The sequence below is a fragment of the Salarias fasciatus genome, chromosome 1 (assembly GCF_902148845.1).
Source record: "Salarias fasciatus chromosome 1, fSalaFa1.1, whole genome shotgun sequence".
NCBI classification, from domain to species: Eukaryota; Metazoa; Chordata; class Actinopteri; order Blenniiformes; family Blenniidae; genus Salarias; species Salarias fasciatus.
Window position 1 is genome coordinate 18,132,661 of NC_043745.1, and position 17,543 is coordinate 18,150,203.

Sequence of the window (17,543 nt, forward strand, 5' to 3'; positions counted from 1 at the left end):
CAACTTCAGTCAGCAATTATAATGCTTGACAAACTCTTGCACGCTGTTTCCTATAGATCCCCAGAAGCATCAAAGCACGACGTTGTCAATGTGTTCTTTTAAACAAAATAAACTTGAAGGAGAAATTATGCTAATGACTAAAACAAGACCTACAGTTTCTTCATATTTTGCTACAGTTCCAAGCAGTCTTTTCCTGCACCTTTGAATAAATTACGTAGAGCAAGATCAGAACTATTGTTCTTGTGTGACTTGAGTCATTGTTCCAAGTAACCAGGAAATTACTCATTATCTCCTCTGCATTGTTTCCCAAATATATACTGTACCGCTTAAGTATTCACAGTGTCAGCAGCTGATAGCCGACACATCCTGTCCTGCAGGACACACAGTCACGGTGAGAGACAGGTCAAAGAGGGACAGAAAACCAGAGATACACCATACAGTGGCTCCCAATCAAAATGCCTGACTTCAGACAGCTCTTTGTTTTATTCTATAATTTTGGTAAATGGATTTTTTCACAGATCGAACAAAGCCCTTTGTATATTTGTCACATTCACTCATACACCAAAGGTGATTCCATTCTAGGAGCTCAATCCATCCACTGAGAGCAACTCAAGAGGATTCAGTGTTAAGCTGAAGGACACTTTGATATACTGGCAAATCGGTGTCATTTTTTTTTTCCATTGAAGTGTGTAAATCTGGTTTTCACAACTTCAGAGCAGGTAAAGACTGTGCCATCTGTCATGCTCTCATGCTCCCTGTAACGGGGTTTCTGATCCGAGGTTGGGAATTCCCACAACACAACAAATTAGTTGCTCAAGCTTCGTTTCAAAAGTAAACTAAAAAATAAATAAAACACACATGTAAGGAGACTTCCTAACCCATCGTATTCCAGCTTCCTATAGGTGGCGGCAGGGTGCACTCTGGACATGTTACGACACTAAAGGTCCAAAACATAAAACACATTATCTGAATAACAACATCACGCCCAGAGAGCACCTACAGTACTTTGTAATGCTCACTACAAGTTCTCTGTAATTTCAAAGCTAATGTTTTAATCCAAGTTAGGTCCTTTCAGCACGAAGAATGACTGCAAAGAATGACACTTGGAAAAAAAACAAGAGTTGAACCAACTCCTACGCTGTTATTTTGTTAAACAATATGACAGATTCACCGTTGATACTGATTGTGTCAGTATGGCTTCCTGAATACGTGACAATTACTCGTAAATTGCTCTTTATCTTTGACGGAAACCACCCGCCTCAGAGACAGCCTGTTCTGAAAAGGTTGTTTTAAAATCACTGTATCAACAATCAGTCAGAGCAACGTAAATATAACATGCCAGTTTGTTTCATCTCGCCCATCAAGGCTTGTATTCATTCACCATAATATGCCCATTACTGACGCCTCGGCATCTACGTTCCTCATCCTCTCGCTGCGTCTCTCACTCTCCAAGAATAAGTGTTTCAGGAATGTCACGGAGTCGCAACAAATTAGACATTTTTGAGTGCACTGAATATTGTGTCGACAAGCCATCTGCCCTCACAATCTGCCAAGTTGCATGTAAGAGGGAGCAGCTGCAGAGTTTCACCACATAACGGATAACAATATTTTAAAAAGAAAAAAATAAAGACAATGTTAGCCATCAGATTATATTGTTTCCACGATAGCAATGTAATTTAAAGCCTTTGGAGATACAAGTCTTACCTTCATTATTCAATGACTTCCTGTTGAAGTTCTATGCAACTGATAAAAATAATGAGCCGTGTTTTATTTTAACTATCAAGTAAGAACATATTTAAATACAAAAACAACACATGAAGTGAACAAAGACGAGGTTCCCAAGCAGCTGTGTCGATGATGTCTGTTTTGTGATATGTTGGCAGCATAAAGCTGCTTTCTGTGGATTCTGTTTAAATGGTAATTTGCTAACACATCCAACAAAAAAGTATCTTGAACAAAGGCTGCTATTCGAAGGGAACTCACTGGAAAAGAAAATATGTCTCCAGCAACAGTCTATTTTCTCTAATTTTGAGGCCGTGAAAAAAAAAAAAATCTAAGTTTTCAGCATCTAGATTAGATGAGTGAATCAAAGAAATCAAAACAAAATCTCTTAATACACAGATATATCAGTTCCATCCTCCATCATCAGTCCCACAACTGCTGTCCATTCAAGTTCAGATTACATTTCACTCCAAGAACCTCCAAGGTTCTTCCAGCCTTATCAAACTCATCACCTCAGATATCCTCCCTTTCCACATGGCGAGAGAGAGAGAGGGGTTCATGTCCAGCCCATCTCACCATGATGGCCTTCCTTGCCCACATTAAAAGTGATTGTACAACTTCTTCACATTGCATAAAGGAGTTATTGACATTTCCAAGGAGACATAAACAGTCCACTCCACAGACACTTGTGTACCCAGAGCAGCACTGATACTGCAGCATACTGCCTTCCAAAATGCTTGAATTACATTCCCATATCCAGTGGAGTTTTACATCTGGGACAATTTGAGGAACTACCTGTTTTATACTTACTATAAATTGGCAGTGAAATATAAAAATTATGGATAATATCATACTGTAGTTCTTTATATGTGTCACAAACTGAAATTTTGGAAGGCAGCAGGATTATTTTATCCCAGACATCCTCTACTGCACAATGAGGCATCAAACACCATTAATGCATTTTTCATGTGAAATTGGACAACTTTCTTGATGACTTTTACAACTGCAGTATAACAGAGATGATAAAAAGACAGAAATCTCATGAAGCTTAACAGATTACATGAAAACATTTTAAATAGTGCGAACGTAATAAAAGTAGACTATGTTGGCATCTTGTGATCATACTCACAATACACACATAATACACACGGAATATGCAAAATCCTTAAAAAACAGAAAGGTAGATAAATGGATAGTTACATTTATAGTGGCATGATAAAGCCAGACTTGAATTCACAGGAGCAGTATCACAATAATTGTAATTTTATGGGACTGAACTTTCTGGTACTGACATAAAGTGTGGTTTGAAACCCGATTAGGGACTGAGAGGCCATTTGATGTAAAAACGAGTCTATGGGGCAAATTTCAATTTTTTTCTGTGAAAGGGAGCAGCAGAACAGACTTTCAGACAAAATTGTACTGCATGGTACATGGTCTGGCCTGGTGGAGGAAACATGAGTGAGATAATCTACACATGGGGTGAACATGTAGACATCATGCAGCACAGGGATGATCAGTTTGCTCTGAGGCAACAGTCCCAGCCACTAACCCACAATGACAAATGCTTTGTCATGAACCAAGTGGCAGAGATGACTAAAGGCTGGTCAGCAGGTGAAACATCCATATGGCAGATATAATGTGAAATACTGTGAATTGTATAGCGCCTATGTTCGATATGTCACAGAGGGATCAAGTGGATGTGGGCTCATTTTCAGTTCAATTCCTCAGCCCCAGACATACAAGCAGAGATATTTATAGTAAACAACCACAAGAAAAACTAGATCAGGCAGGCAGTGGTATGGACTCCATAAAAAAAATGAGACAGAAACCACTAATTGTCAAAACCTATACCTGTAGACCCAGAAATATGTTTGATTTGAAACTTAACAAAAATTAACGAATCCTTAAATAGATACCAGACAAAATTTATAGAAATAGCTCTGGCAGTAGCCAGAAAATGTATAACAATTACTTGGAAATCTGATTCCCCCCCTACCACTAGATAAATGGTATATAGAAATTAACAACTGCGTGCCTTTAGAAAAAATAACATAACGTACAAAAGTCGTACAAAACCTTTGTAAAAGTATGACACCCTTACCTGAATTATGTAAATGTAATCTTATGATGATATGGAGCCTTTTTTTCTTCTTTTTCTTGGGCGAGTGAGTAAGGAGGGTGGTATTTTTGGGGATAATATGTTCTGTTTTAGGTTTTCTAAATTTAAAATGTAAACAAAGCATCCAAAAACAAAAAAAAGAAACCACTAATTGTCATTGGAAAACCATCGTGTGGCTGTATGCAACACACAATAGCAGCAGAAGTGTTATTTGCAGTGGTTTCTGAACTTGTCATACACAGACAGCATGCTGGTTTGTCATGCGCTGATCCAGCCGTGACTCCTGTGGTGGTGCAGACTGACCGCCACGACCAAAACACGCTCTCAGAGACAATAGAAACTCCCAGAGAAGAAGAAAGAAAGAAAGAAAGAAAGAAAGAAAGAAAGAAAGAAAGAAAACAAAAACTGATTCTTCAGTTACGACTCTTTCATTTCCACTCCCTGTCTCTATCAGTGTGTTTTCTTAGTGTGTGTATAGGGCAGGTAAACGCGGGGTAAAGGTGTGCAGGAGGGTGTGGCCACACGGTTGTGGAGCTGCTGCAACACACACGTCGCTACACTGCTGCTTATACACCACTCACTATGTCACGATAAAAGCGTGACAAATCACAGACAGGTGAAATATATGCACAATTTCACATATTTCTGTAGACCTGCACATACAATGTGAGTGAGAGAGAGAGAGAGAGAGAGAGAGAGAGAGACAGAGAGAGAGGAGTAAACAAACCGTAAAAGACTCGAGTGTCGGTACTCACCCACCACAGGATGGCATAGACGAACAGGGTGAATTTGAGGAAAACGTAGGAAAAGCTGTGACAGTAGCGGGTTTCCTCGTTGCTGGACATGCTGCCTGTCTGCGTGAGGACAGTGGACTCAGCGGCTCCCTCAGCTGTTGACAACACACTTCCGCGTTGACGTCGTCACCACACCTGCGAGCATGCGGGGACGTGATGGATGGACCGCGCGCGTGATCCGGAGCTGAGATACAACTTTGTCACTATATCTGTTCTATTAAAATATGTTTTGTGGCCAATTTTATTTTCGAGCTTCTATCTGACGACAATAACAGAGGACATTAATGTTTTTAATCCTTTATTTACCCACAGAGATACTGATACTGATACTTCTTGCAAACTAATGCATACAGTCGGTGCTCGAGAACAGCAGGTATTGTTGTTTTAAATAAATAAATAAATAAATAAATAAAGTCCCTGCTACATGAAATGATTCCTGCGTCAGTGCTGAAGTCAAGATCACCTAAGAACAAGACTTTCAGGGGGCCAAGACAGAGTCAAGAAAAAAGTAATGAACATTATTTGCCTATTTTCATCGTGTGATTGCATGACTGGAATGATTGAGCACATCTGTAAAAATATAATGAATAAATAATTAAATAAATGTTTACTATCACATATATTCCATTTTTTTAAAGCATCAATGTAGTGAAATGATTTAGGAAGCCAATATGCCATTTAAAAATAATAATAAAGCTGTTTTAACTAACCACTACTAATTAAGCAAAATCAGAAGACAAGAAGTCTGTTTCTTGATATGAGTCAGACTTGTCACAGATGTTAGCAGTCTGCTTCAAGTAAGTGCACTGTGTTTCCCCTTATTGAGGGCTCATACTTATAATAGCAATGTTATGATGTGTGGATTCAATTGTAAAAACTTTAATATCTGGGCAAACACTGGGGCATCCAGCAGGTAAACTCAGCCCTGATAAGCAGGCAGGGTGTCTTATCACACAGAAGAAGACAGAGCAAACCAATAAGCTGTCATCAGCTTTACCCTAAAGTAAAAGTTAGATGATACTCTTGGATGTGCATGAATTCAGGACTCTGGGTGAGTATATATATAAAAGTTGATATGAGTGTGTATGCATGCATGTATGTACGATCCACAGTCCAAGTCCTACTCCAAACTGGAGCCCCTATACCAAATGCTTATTTATCTCACAAACCCCAGCTGTCTGTGAAAACCTTGAGCTAAATGGTACCATTGCACTTGAAAATGCATGAAATGCATGAAAACAAAGTGAATCATTGTGGTGGCATGAACTTATGATAGGAAAAAGGTTTTGACAATACTTTCTCAAACAAGAAGTTTATTCATAAATTTTTTTGTTTGTTTTTGGGGGCATTTAACAGGAAACACACAGTGACACAAAACATGTAATCTTGCTCCCTGGTGGTGTGATATAGCAGAGATACAGAGGCAGTAGTGCAGTGCAACACTGTGCCCAAAGTCTGGGATGTACAGTATCTGCTTTGAACCGAAATCACTTGAATTCATCGTAAAAAAATTTATTCAAGCTACAACAACACAACATAACCATAAACATACCAAGTAGCCCCACTGTCTACATGCTATTTACAGTTTATGTACTCTTTAAAAGAGCAAATTAATATGTAAAAGCTTTTGAATGCATATTTATTGCAATAACTTCAACACACACACACACACACACACACACACACACACACACACACAGTGTTACTGCAGTTCTACACATCCTAAAGTAAAGTCAAAGTGGTATAGAAAAAGATGGAGGAGAACATGAGCTTTGAAAACCCCAAACAATCAACTGACCATCTGCTGCACTGTCTGAAGTGTGTTTGTCACTCCGCGCTCAGGTGGACTCAAGTCATTAGTTGCTGATCGAATGTACTAGTTTGGTAAGAAGGGGCAATTTGGTGTGACCTTGTTGGTAATATTTTTCCTTTGTTCCCCATTTTTCACATTTTCTTCAGTGGACCTCAGCATTCTGCAAAGCAGATTTCTCGTATTTCAGTTCTGATTGAAATTATTTGCTGTTTATATCTCGAATGTATGAAAATATACAGACAATAATTGTGTTTTTCATGTGTAAACTACTTTTTTTTTTAAAATGGAAACACCAATGTGTGAGTATGTCACTGGTCTCTTTGGCCCAAGTTCAGTCGCAACTAGGAGAAGATAAAAAGTGAAATAAGGCATAAGTCTTTCCCTCTTAAGAGTAGCAAGAATGCACTTTACTTTTTCTACATTAAATTTGGACATAAGTAGACATAGTTGTGCCTCAAGGTCAGCGTTGTTCTCAAGACCGCAGCCTTTCATTACTTCGACTGCCTGCACTCTTCAGCATGCCCTTCACCGGGCTCTGCCGGCTAATAGGAATGTGTGCTCATGTGAAAACACACACATGCAGCACACACTGTAGAAATTGCGCGGCTGAAGTCAGCAGACTCTGCCACTATCCCTTTTTTTTCTTTCCCAAACAAACACATGTGAGCACGTAGTACATTTCCCCCGTGTGATCAGAAAGCACGCAGGCAATAAGTTAACTTATAAAGGACGGTGGAATTGGAATTGGTTGACAAGAAAGAGAGTTCAGTAGAGACAGAAAGCGCAGAAAAAAACTAACAGTGGAAAGAAAGGGCAAAAACAAAATAAAAAGGATTTCAGTAGAAATGATCATCGATCTTTGAAAAAAGAAAAAGTATAGAAATATCACATTGTGTGTTGTTTGTGGCATCTTATAGTTTTTGACGAATAATAAGTTCATCACCTACTGCATTTCACTCTTTTAATACAAAGCAGAACTCAGTTTGTAGAACAGCAGAAATACAAATTTGAACATTTTAGATTTACATTTGAGATGCTGAGAGATACATCTGTGTGTTGGACTCACAGCTTTTAAAAAATTATCTACAAATGGAGCGAAAGTGTCTTGTCTTAAAATCTTGAGTGTACGAATGTGAGAGACTTACAGAGTTTACAAAGAGTTTATCTTACCACACTACAGCGTCAAAACTATAGATTTAATCGTGGTTTGTTGCACTGGAGGCAATTTCAGTTGACAATGGACGATATCAGGAGAGACTCTTGAGAGGTCATCACCAGTACACCACAGAGTCAGACACACACTCACAATCATGGGCCATTTAGTGTCAAATACTGTATTAACCTTACTTTTCTGGACTGTGGGAGGAAGTTGGAAACATGCATGAGAAGAAACACTTCTCTCTACACAGAAAGGTTCAGCTGGTGTTTGAACCCATGATCATCTCTTGGCAAGAGCACTAACCATGCCACTGTATGACAAAATTACAAAAAGACAAAAAGAGGAACGTGTTTACAGTAAATAGTCTCTCAGCTCCTATACCTACCTTAAATGTACTTATAAAATGAAAAATATTGCATTTCAAGGATTTCTGACTGATTGCACATTATGTCCTGGTGTGTGGCTGAAGGCTGTTTGCAAGGTCTGTTATGGCCTTTCAGTAAAGGTGGTGAGTTGATCAGGCTGAAAGACAAGCACTAGATTAATTGAAAGACTGTAGGAAGACTCAGGGTCACAACACTGAAATTTCTTTGCAGGTGAAATCGGGTCAAGTGAATAACTTTACAGTTTGGTGGGGTGTCAGAGGTCAGAGTTTGTCGGGGACTTGATTATAAAACTGGCTGACAGGTGATACATTTCTGCTCCAGCTCTGATGCACCTGTTTCCACTTGAAGTGATCCTGGACAGTCATAGAGAAGGCTGGAGAAAAGACGGAAAACAGGCCAGAGGAGGAGGACGTACAGACCAGATGTGGCATACACCTGCATTCCTATTGTTCCTACTAAACTCAATATATAAATAGCTGAAACTCCCACCAGCTCTCCCTCAGAGCACTTGAAGACAATATAGCACCACCCATCAAATTATAACATGCATCTTCAACAGTCTCAGAAATAGAAGGTTTCATCAGTAACCACCTCAAATATGGTTTCCATTGATCAGAGGTTGTAGATGTTGTGTGAAATACAGGCAGGACTATTTGTAGATGTGTTGACACGGTGTTTTTTTGTTTTTGTTTTGTTTTTGTTTTTTTTTTTACTATTTAAATTGTAAATGTTTATTTTCACCCGAAATTCTGGATTTTTTCAATGTGCTTTCTTTAATTCCTGTCTTGTATTTACACATCAGTTTCTCCTTTCCTTAGTTGTTCAATATTTGGTGTCGAATTATTCACCTCTGAACAAATAGTAGATTTTGCAACACTGTACAGCACAAACAGGCAGGAATACAGTTCTCCTTACTCCGCCCTCATTTTGTTTCTTCTGTTTGTATATCTTTCTTTGCGGGGAGTTGGCGTGGCTCCACGTGCGCGGACGCGCAACTAATAACTGCGCTCGTTTTACTCTGGCGCGTTCCATAGTTGCACATTCCAGCAGAGAAGGGCTGTGTGTGTGTGTGTGTGTGTGTGTGTGTGTGTGTGTGTGTGTGTGTGTGTGTGTGTGTGTGTGTGTGTGTGTGTGTGTGTGCGCGCGCGCGCGCGCGCGCGTCTGTCGCCTGCACGCGTGCTTGTCAGAAGCCAGGAGACAGCAGAGCGCGGAGAAATGCTTTATCGGAGCTGTTAGTCCTTAAAGCTGTTAGTCCATCACACAGAGGGAGTCTCATTTTTGGATCCTATAAACCATGGACAGGACCGAGAAATATTAAAACTGAATACTTTGCGTGGACTAAGGTAAGATGGATAATGACATGTTTAAGTTTATTCTTGAAGTGAATGTTTTCTGCGTGAGTGCATCCCAAAAGCCTTTTGGCTGTGACTTATATTCGTGATGCGTGCTGACTTGTGTTTAAATACAAGCGTGTTGTAAATAAAACAGTTGACAGTGTTTAAAAGATGGGAAAAAGCATGGTGTTCCTCAGTAAGATCATGGATTTGTGATGATAGTGCGTCGCTGCTTTATTCTGGAAGATGCCATCACTTGATTGTGGAAAAATCTGAATTGCACGCTTGTTTGGCGATTCAGCAACTTTCGGATGAAAAAAAAAAAAAAAAGCCAAAAACATCGAACAGCAATGCTGACATGAAATCGGATAAGTAAAAATAATGACACTTCAGAATTCTGAAGGGGGTCCATTGACTTCTAATGCCTGAGAGCAGTGGAAAGTCAAAGTGTGTCTAGTTAACTGAACCCATAGGAGAAAAAATAAATCAATTACTACACAACTGGAAAAAAAAGTCAGGATGAAATTATAGTATCTTCTAATAATCTGAACGCAGGAGTCACGAGCAGGTACACTGAGACTTTGTGTCAGCAGGTAACCTGAGCTCCGACATGGACGCTGAAAGTCTCATTCAGCACATCGAAAGAGATGTGGAGGCCACCTCTTTCCCCTTATCGATGACCACCGAGTGGCTGGACGACGGTAACGAGACGTCCGGGAATCAGTTCCAGCAGCCCAACTGGCAGGTGGGAGGAAATCAGAATATATGAAACTCGTTTCAGTCAGAAAGGATGCTCACCTAATGAACGACATGAGGTGTGAAAAATGAATAGAATAGTGCATTTAAGAGAAACAATGTTTTCCTAAGTGGATTTAAAGCATGTACAAATGATTTGAACTAATTCAGTTACATTCCTTCTTTCTGGCATAACTTTAATCCAGACTATGTTCAGAAATTTGGAGCATATTCCATTTGTGAATGAGTAAAAGACAGTTTGGACCCTAAACAAGTCATCAGTCCATCCAGAGGCCATAGTAAGAGACAGCATCCACTTTTCTCATTTGTGGTCAACATATCTGGATTACTGAGAAAGGTGGTGTAGAAAAAACAATAATTCATTTGCTGTAACCCCAACCACTACACCACCATGCCTATTTCTGCTCAATAATTCTAAAAAGATTAACCAAGTTTTTTTTTTTGAAGATACTATTGTTAACTAACATGCCTCATAAACTATATTTGTTGTGTTTGATATTCTCTATCATTTTTTTGGCTCTTGACTGTTTCCATTGTGCCAGTTTGACCCTGTGGGTCAAACTATTCACTGAGCTCTCCTGTACTCTGTCAGGTGGCTCTCTGGGCCATCGCCTACTCCGTCATCATCCTGGTGTCCATCACTGGGAACGTGACGGTGATCTGGATCATCCTGGCTCACAGACGCATGAGGACTGTAACCAATTACTTCATCGTCAACCTGGCTTTCTCGGACGTTTCGATGGCGACCTTCAACACTCTTTTCAACTTTGTTTATGCGCTTCATAACGACTGGTACTTCGGACTCGGTTACTGCAGGTTTCAGAACTTCTTCCCCATCACAGCCATGTTTTCCTCAATATATTCCATGGCTGCCATCGCAGTCGACAGGTAAGAGATGCTGAAATCCCAAAGATAAGTTTGAAGTGTTTATGAATTTGCTTACAAGCTGATGAGCTCTTCAAAACAGAAGGAACAACTTCGCACATAAGGGACTGTTTTGTTCCAGTGATTGGACACTAATAGGATGCCTGATCTTTTTCTCCATTAAGTGGAAACATTGTGCAAATATAAAAAGGGGTGTGTGTGACCACAGGCTGCACAGCCAGCTAAACCTCACAGAAATCAAGTTGCACTATAATCAACCACTTCGGTTATATTCAATTGTTATTTGTTGTATCTAATTCACCTGGAATGTGAATGTGATTAACAAACTATCAGCAAGCCCTCTGGTTCACTTTATCCTCCCCTCTACAATATTATCATGCATTAAACTGTCTGCAGGAGTAGTGATTATTTCAAGATCTGTTTTTCCTCATCAGGGGCTCATGATTTGAAATAAAACCTCATCTTCTTTCTCAAATTTGCTTAGTTACAGTACATTAGCAGCACCATTAGGGGAAGCCGTTCCCACAATGTAGATGAAAAGACATGAAGGAGATATGGGTCAACAGGAAGCTGAGACCCAGATGCCGTTAATGCCAGCTGGAGCATAAATGGTCAGTCTGTTATGAGTGTAAATCATTGCTCTGTAAATGAATTAGTTTTTCGTGCCATGGATGTTGTTTTTTAGCCACATGTGTACAATCACATGCAATATCCAGCAAAAAGCAATCCTACGATAAGTACTGCACAGTGGGTTCATTTGGAGGCTGTGCACATCACACAGCTGCTCATGTGTGGTGCCTACAACCACAATAATTGTGTGTTTGAAATGACAATAGAAGAAACAATTTCCCTACTAAACGTCTACACACCCTGAACATTACTCTGGCGTCAGTGGCCTTTTGATAACACCGGCGTGCTAATGCACTTCTAACAGTACATACAACTCCACCTGCCATTTAGAAGCAACGTCCTTGAGATTTCTGAGGAAACGTTAAGACACTAACAAACATTTCATCTATAAAATAAACAAACCCAGTCATAAATATTATTTCTTTAATTTTCAGAGAGGTCCTCCCAGAGCCCTCGTCTTAGACTCTACAGATCATGTGGGGGACGATCACAGCTGAGCGATTATTCCAGAGAGTGTGTTACATTACATTACATCACATGTCTTATGTTGTACCCACTCCCTGCAAAAGACTCGATGGTCCTGTTGTATCGTCAGCTCAGATCTGGGTGGAAATGCACTGAGAATGCGACGGTTTCTATTCATTAGTTTTCAGGTTGCGGAGGTATTGGTGTGTGCGGCAGGATTCAGGTCATTTTTCCCATATTGAGCAGCTGCAGAAAGAAATAAATAAAAAAAGAATCAAGGAGAATAACCCCTCTCTACATTATGGTCAATATATTCATGAAAGGTCTTTCACACTGCTGCAGCAACCCCGCAAATGTACTCATGTGGTCTGATGTGAAATCTAACTGTTAAAACATGCTGCTGATGGAAAGGGTTTAGAAAAAGAATGGTGATTAAAAAAAAGTGAGTCTTAAAATGAAAGTTACCATAAACTACTACAGGGTAAGAGTAGGGCGTTCAGCCTGGATACTTCTTAGGACTTGAAACTTGAAACATTGACACTGGGTGCAGTCTTGTTTTTGGTGTAGAGTTGAAATCCAAGTAGAGGGTGACAATAATGTGGGACTCGAAGGTCTTAAGGTTCTCCGGAGAACCTCAGTGGCTCAGGATGAACACACAGATGCTTCTATCCCAATCTCCACCTCATTATGTGACCTCTGACGCTGGATAGGCCCCAAAGTGCTCCCATGATGGTCTGGCAGCTTCACCATCATTGCCTCTCAGCAGTAAACGATCTCCAGCGGTATTCGTGTCAGTCCATACATGCAGGAATGTGCTAAACGGGACATTTTAGGTGTCATTCTCTGCCTTGACGGTGTTCTGTCATCTCACTTCTAATACATTACACAAATGTATGATTTGAAATGTGAATTGTAAAGGTGATTTAAAATCAATTTAGGATGACAACACCATTTTCACAGTCACTCTAACCATAATAACAAAGTATTATGAAAAGAGTTTGGGATTTAATTATGCAAATTACTTCATCATCCATTAAACATTCAGACTGCCGGTTCTGAATAATTCAAACCACTGATTCAGAGCTATTGTTAAATCATTTGACTGTAGTAGGGACAGAAATGAGTAATCAAAAAAAATTGCACATTGCAATGGTGTTGAGATGTGTTGCCATGGACACCATGCAGGTGGAGATGGAGATGGATGGATGGATGGAGATGGTGGTGGAGATTTACATTTTCACCTTCGCCAGTCAATCTATTCAAATGCCTCAGTGACATGGAGAAAAGAAATAGAGCCGTTACTTTAAACCATAATTACATTATGGTTTACATGCCCTGTTATTATATCAGATACACACACACACACACACACACACACACACACACACACACACACACACACACACACACACACACACACACACACATAAAATAAGATCACCTAGTTCCCTGAAAGTTGCTGTCATTAGTGCACATTGCTGTTTCATTATTCACCCTCAGAGTGAGTGTCATCAGTTTCAACTGAAAGATTTATATGATTTGTATTTGATGTGAAACATGTTTGTCTGGAATCACCGGCCTCAACGGCTGTGGATTTATTTACTTCTGAACCGTTCAGAAAATAAGTCTGAATATTACCTTGGTATGTGGCCAGGACATTGGCAGCAGTAGACGGACACATGAATATGTATTTCTTCTTCCTGTTGGGTTTAAGTTTCGCATAGAGTTGGTTCCTGCTAGTTTTCAGATTTATTGTACTTTTGGTTTCCCATGGAGCAAAATGAGCACGTCTGCACGTGTGTTCTCAAGGGGAACTGATAGAAAAGTGAATGAACCTCATTTCATTTTGAGTCTCAGGACATGTGTTGAAAAAACAAGAGGAATAAATAAAACTGCTTCTTTCATATAGTAAATTTATTTAAAATTATTTATAGAAAACCTTCAGGTAGACGTTGAACAGGGAAACCTGCCTAGCTTTGACATTCAGCGACCACAGACTTTACTTTGCAGCTGATTGACAGGTGGGAAAATGTTTTTTGTCATGAAATGGAAATTTTGAACCAGATATAAAACAATGCCAAGCTGCATTCGTTATGGCTGCTCAGATGATTCATGCATCAGTTAACAAATGAGTAACTCTCACCTCCCATTTTGTCCAGGTACATGGCCATCATCCACCCTCTGAAGCCTCGCCTCTCCTCCACGTCGACCAAGGTTGTGATTGCACTCATATGGATTGTAGCCGTGTTGCTGGCTTTCCCTCAGTGTTACTACAGCGTGACTCAGTTTTACTACCCGAGGACCGTGTGCCTGGTTGCCTGGCCCGATGATTATGGAGGCACCCACCAACTCAGGTGAAAGAAGAAGCAGCATTTAGATTAGACTTCTCTACACACCAGTGAGCCTATAAGAGCTGCATGTAAAGACAGATACATTTACATATTTATGCACATATTGTGACTTTATAAAAAAAATAGACCAGAGGCTCTGGCTGCTCTGAAGATGTCAACATTAGATTTGCCAATGTTTAGCAAAAGAAAAAAAAGAAAAAAAGAGAAAGAAAACATGCTAAGACACATCACAAAGTCCGAATCTCTTATTTCTGTGCAGCTACCAGTTTGCAGTCATATTGCTGATCTACTTGCTCCCTCTGCTGGTGATGCTGGTGACCTACAGTTTAGTGGGGCTGTCGCTGTGGGGCGGGCACATCCCCGGGGAGGCGTCAGACCACTACCACAACCAGATCACTGCCAAGAGAAAGGCCAGACTCTTGTTTTGTGTATATCATCAGTGGAGGGTTGAGGTTGGTCCTCCTTGTCTGACCTCTGTGTCTGATGTCCTGCAGGTGGTGAAGATGATGGTGGTTGTGGTGGTGACCTTTGCCCTCTGTTGGCTGCCCTATCACATCTACTTCATACTGGGATCATTCAACAGAGACATTTATAAACGACATTACATTCAACAGGTTGGCAGCTTCCTCTCTGCTGGGCTTCCACTGCTGAGGTTTCAGCTTAGTGTTTATTTCTTTCTGGGGTGAATGTAGAGAGCATTTGTCGTACGTTACAGGTACTGTTGCTTTGGCTGAATCACTCTAATTATAACAAAAAGAACGGTAGTTAAAAAAACACTAAGTAAAAGTGCAAAGTTCCTTTTCCAAAGACTACTCAAAGTATCAGTTGCTTTTTACCAGCATTCAGTCACCTGCATAGAACCTGTTTTTAACAAACTCCCTCTGAGACAACACCTTAACGGTGTGTTTTCTAAACAAACATCGGCATACACCAGGGATTATCTCTTTGAAAAAGACTACTGGCTCTTAAAATGCCATTCAAAAGGTGTGGTTATGAATGCTAGTTGTATCCTTGAAAAGTGCTTCTTACAATACAAGTACTAAAAGAAGTAAGTAATAAAAGTGATTCATAATGTGAGTATTTATGATTTGTTCCTTCCACCTCTTCTTATAGCATTTTCATTCTTACCTCAGGTGTATCTTGCCATATTTTGGTTGGCAATGAGCTCTACCATGTACAATCCTATAATTTACTGCTGTCTAAACCAAAGGTAATGTACCCACCCACACACACACACACACACACACACACACGCAATGATATCCCTGCTTCGGCCTTCTGAACCATTTAAAATCACAACATTTTTGTCTTTAATCTACATTCTCTCTCTGCGTCTGCAGGTTTCGTGCCGGTTTCCGTTACGCATTCTCCTGGTGTCCTTTCATCAAAGCGTCCGAGGAGGATAAGATGGAACTGCAGCACACACACACCTTCAGAGTCACCATGACACGCAGCCACCGCAGCGACACGTCATACACGCACGCCTCCATAAAGGCCAACAGCTCATATGGCGCGAGCATGGCCGTGCCCGGCGAGATGAGCTCGGACCGAGACTCCAGTGTGCAGCTCAGGAAACACACCTGCAGCACAAACAACACACACCCAGTGAAGAAGCTGAAAGATATGAAATCCACCACTGCTAGATTCATGGAAAACACCCACTGACTGCAGAAGGAAAACCTCATCAGGACGTGAGGCATGAGGCATGAAGTTCTCCGTACACGCTGCTACTGAACTTGCAGTAAATAAACTGTCGCCGTTAAAGACAGAGAGCCAGAACTCCAGAAGGACGGTGTCTGAGAGGAAATCCTTCAAGAAAACTCATTCTTGCTGCTTCGGCCTGGGACCATAGACATAGTTTTGCTCAACATGTTCATTGAATGAATGTGGTTATCAAAGCTGAAACACATGTTCTTGCTCTTGATGCCAAAGTGGTGAAATATATGAAAAACCTACTGGAAAACAAAGAAGGTTCGTTCTGGCAGGGTAACGTGTGCTGCTAATCAGGAGCTTTGAAGATGAAGCCAGTCCATATTTATTTATTTATTTATTTAATTTATTTATTTATTTATCTCAAAGCCTTCTCATCTGCGGCTGCCTCGTTGTCCTATTCTTTCAGTACTGACGCTTTTCTTCTTCCTCTCCTCGTCGGTTCTGTATATTTCAGTGTTGTTGAAGAAACGTAACGGTGCCTACTGTCTTAGTGCATTGAATGGATGAGCAGTCCTCTGGCATCAGCACCAAGCCTTAATATTGTCGTCTGCTGTCGCATGCTTTCTTTGTTTGATGCAGGTCTTTAAAGGGAACATTTGAAAGCTTCATTCACTGGTTCCTAATTTATCCGAGGAGCCTCTGGATATTGTCAACATTTAAAGTGAAAAATAAAGTGCAGCTTAGTTTTTACAGCCTTCACCATACTGAAGATTTTACGAAAGTCAATAACTCAGCACTTTTAATATAGTTTCTGCTCAGAGAAGGAGAAAGGTGGAAAGACTCAAGAGCCAAATTCTCCTCCTCTTCTTCTTCTTCTTCCTTTGGTGCAGCGCTGATTTGGACCCTGGGATCATTTTCTCACTGACGCAAAAAACTTCTGCCTTGGTTTTTGCAGGAAGTTCCCGGATCACCGGCTGTCCGGCGAGCACGTTCTGACATTGTACAGCATTTCTTTGACATAGCGGTCTTGTAGTGTGCATTGATACAGTATGTGGCTTAACTTCACTACTTTTTAAAGTTGTTGTTGCTTTTTGTGCAGTAATGTCTCGAAGAAAAAAGTGCCTGTATATAGAAAAATCTGAAAATGTAACACTGCCATGTATTTAATATATTGATGTAAAACCTGTGAATATGAGATGTAAATATGACATTTGTAATGGGTGCAGATTCAGATCAACATGTTTTTAAATACTGTGTAACCTGTGAGCCTTTCAGAATGTAGTGGAAAACCCTTTGAAAATTATATGCAGCGACCGCATGAACACATTTGTTGTCTATAAAAGTTTTGCTGTTTGTGACATTGGTGAAATATGATATTAATGTGCCATTGGGAATAAAATTGTAATGCCATATGCATAAAGACAATTTCACTGCGCATCATTCAGAGACCTTATTCCAAATGTGTGGATGTGATTA

The 17,543-nt window shown here is 40.2% G+C and overlaps 2 protein-coding genes across 2 annotated transcripts in view; one reads left to right on the plus strand and one right to left on the minus strand.

Annotated features, from left to right (window-relative positions):
* Positions 1-4,750, minus strand: part of tspan15 (tetraspanin 15) — a 37,265-nt gene extending 32,515 nt beyond the window's left edge. Inside the window, exon 1 of the mRNA XM_030097345.1 lies at positions 4,597-4,750. Coding sequence (XP_029953205.1) covers positions 4,597-4,686 — 90 coding nt within the window. The 5' untranslated portion in view covers positions 4,687-4,750. The remainder of the gene's footprint in view (positions 1-4,596) is intronic.
* A 4,455-nt stretch (positions 4,751-9,205) lies between these two features.
* Positions 9,206-17,470, plus strand: tacr2 (tachykinin receptor 2). Its single transcript, XM_030095093.1, has 8 exons — positions 9,206-9,336; positions 9,921-10,072; positions 10,676-10,971; positions 14,223-14,417; positions 14,674-14,824; positions 14,909-15,028; positions 15,548-15,624; positions 15,755-17,470. Exons 2-8 carry the CDS (start codon positions 9,938-9,940, stop codon positions 16,077-16,079), a joined length of 1,299 nt encoding a protein of 432 aa, XP_029950953.1. The 5' UTR covers positions 9,206-9,336; positions 9,921-9,937; the 3' UTR covers positions 16,080-17,470.
* Positions 17,471-17,543: the final 73 nt, after the last annotated feature.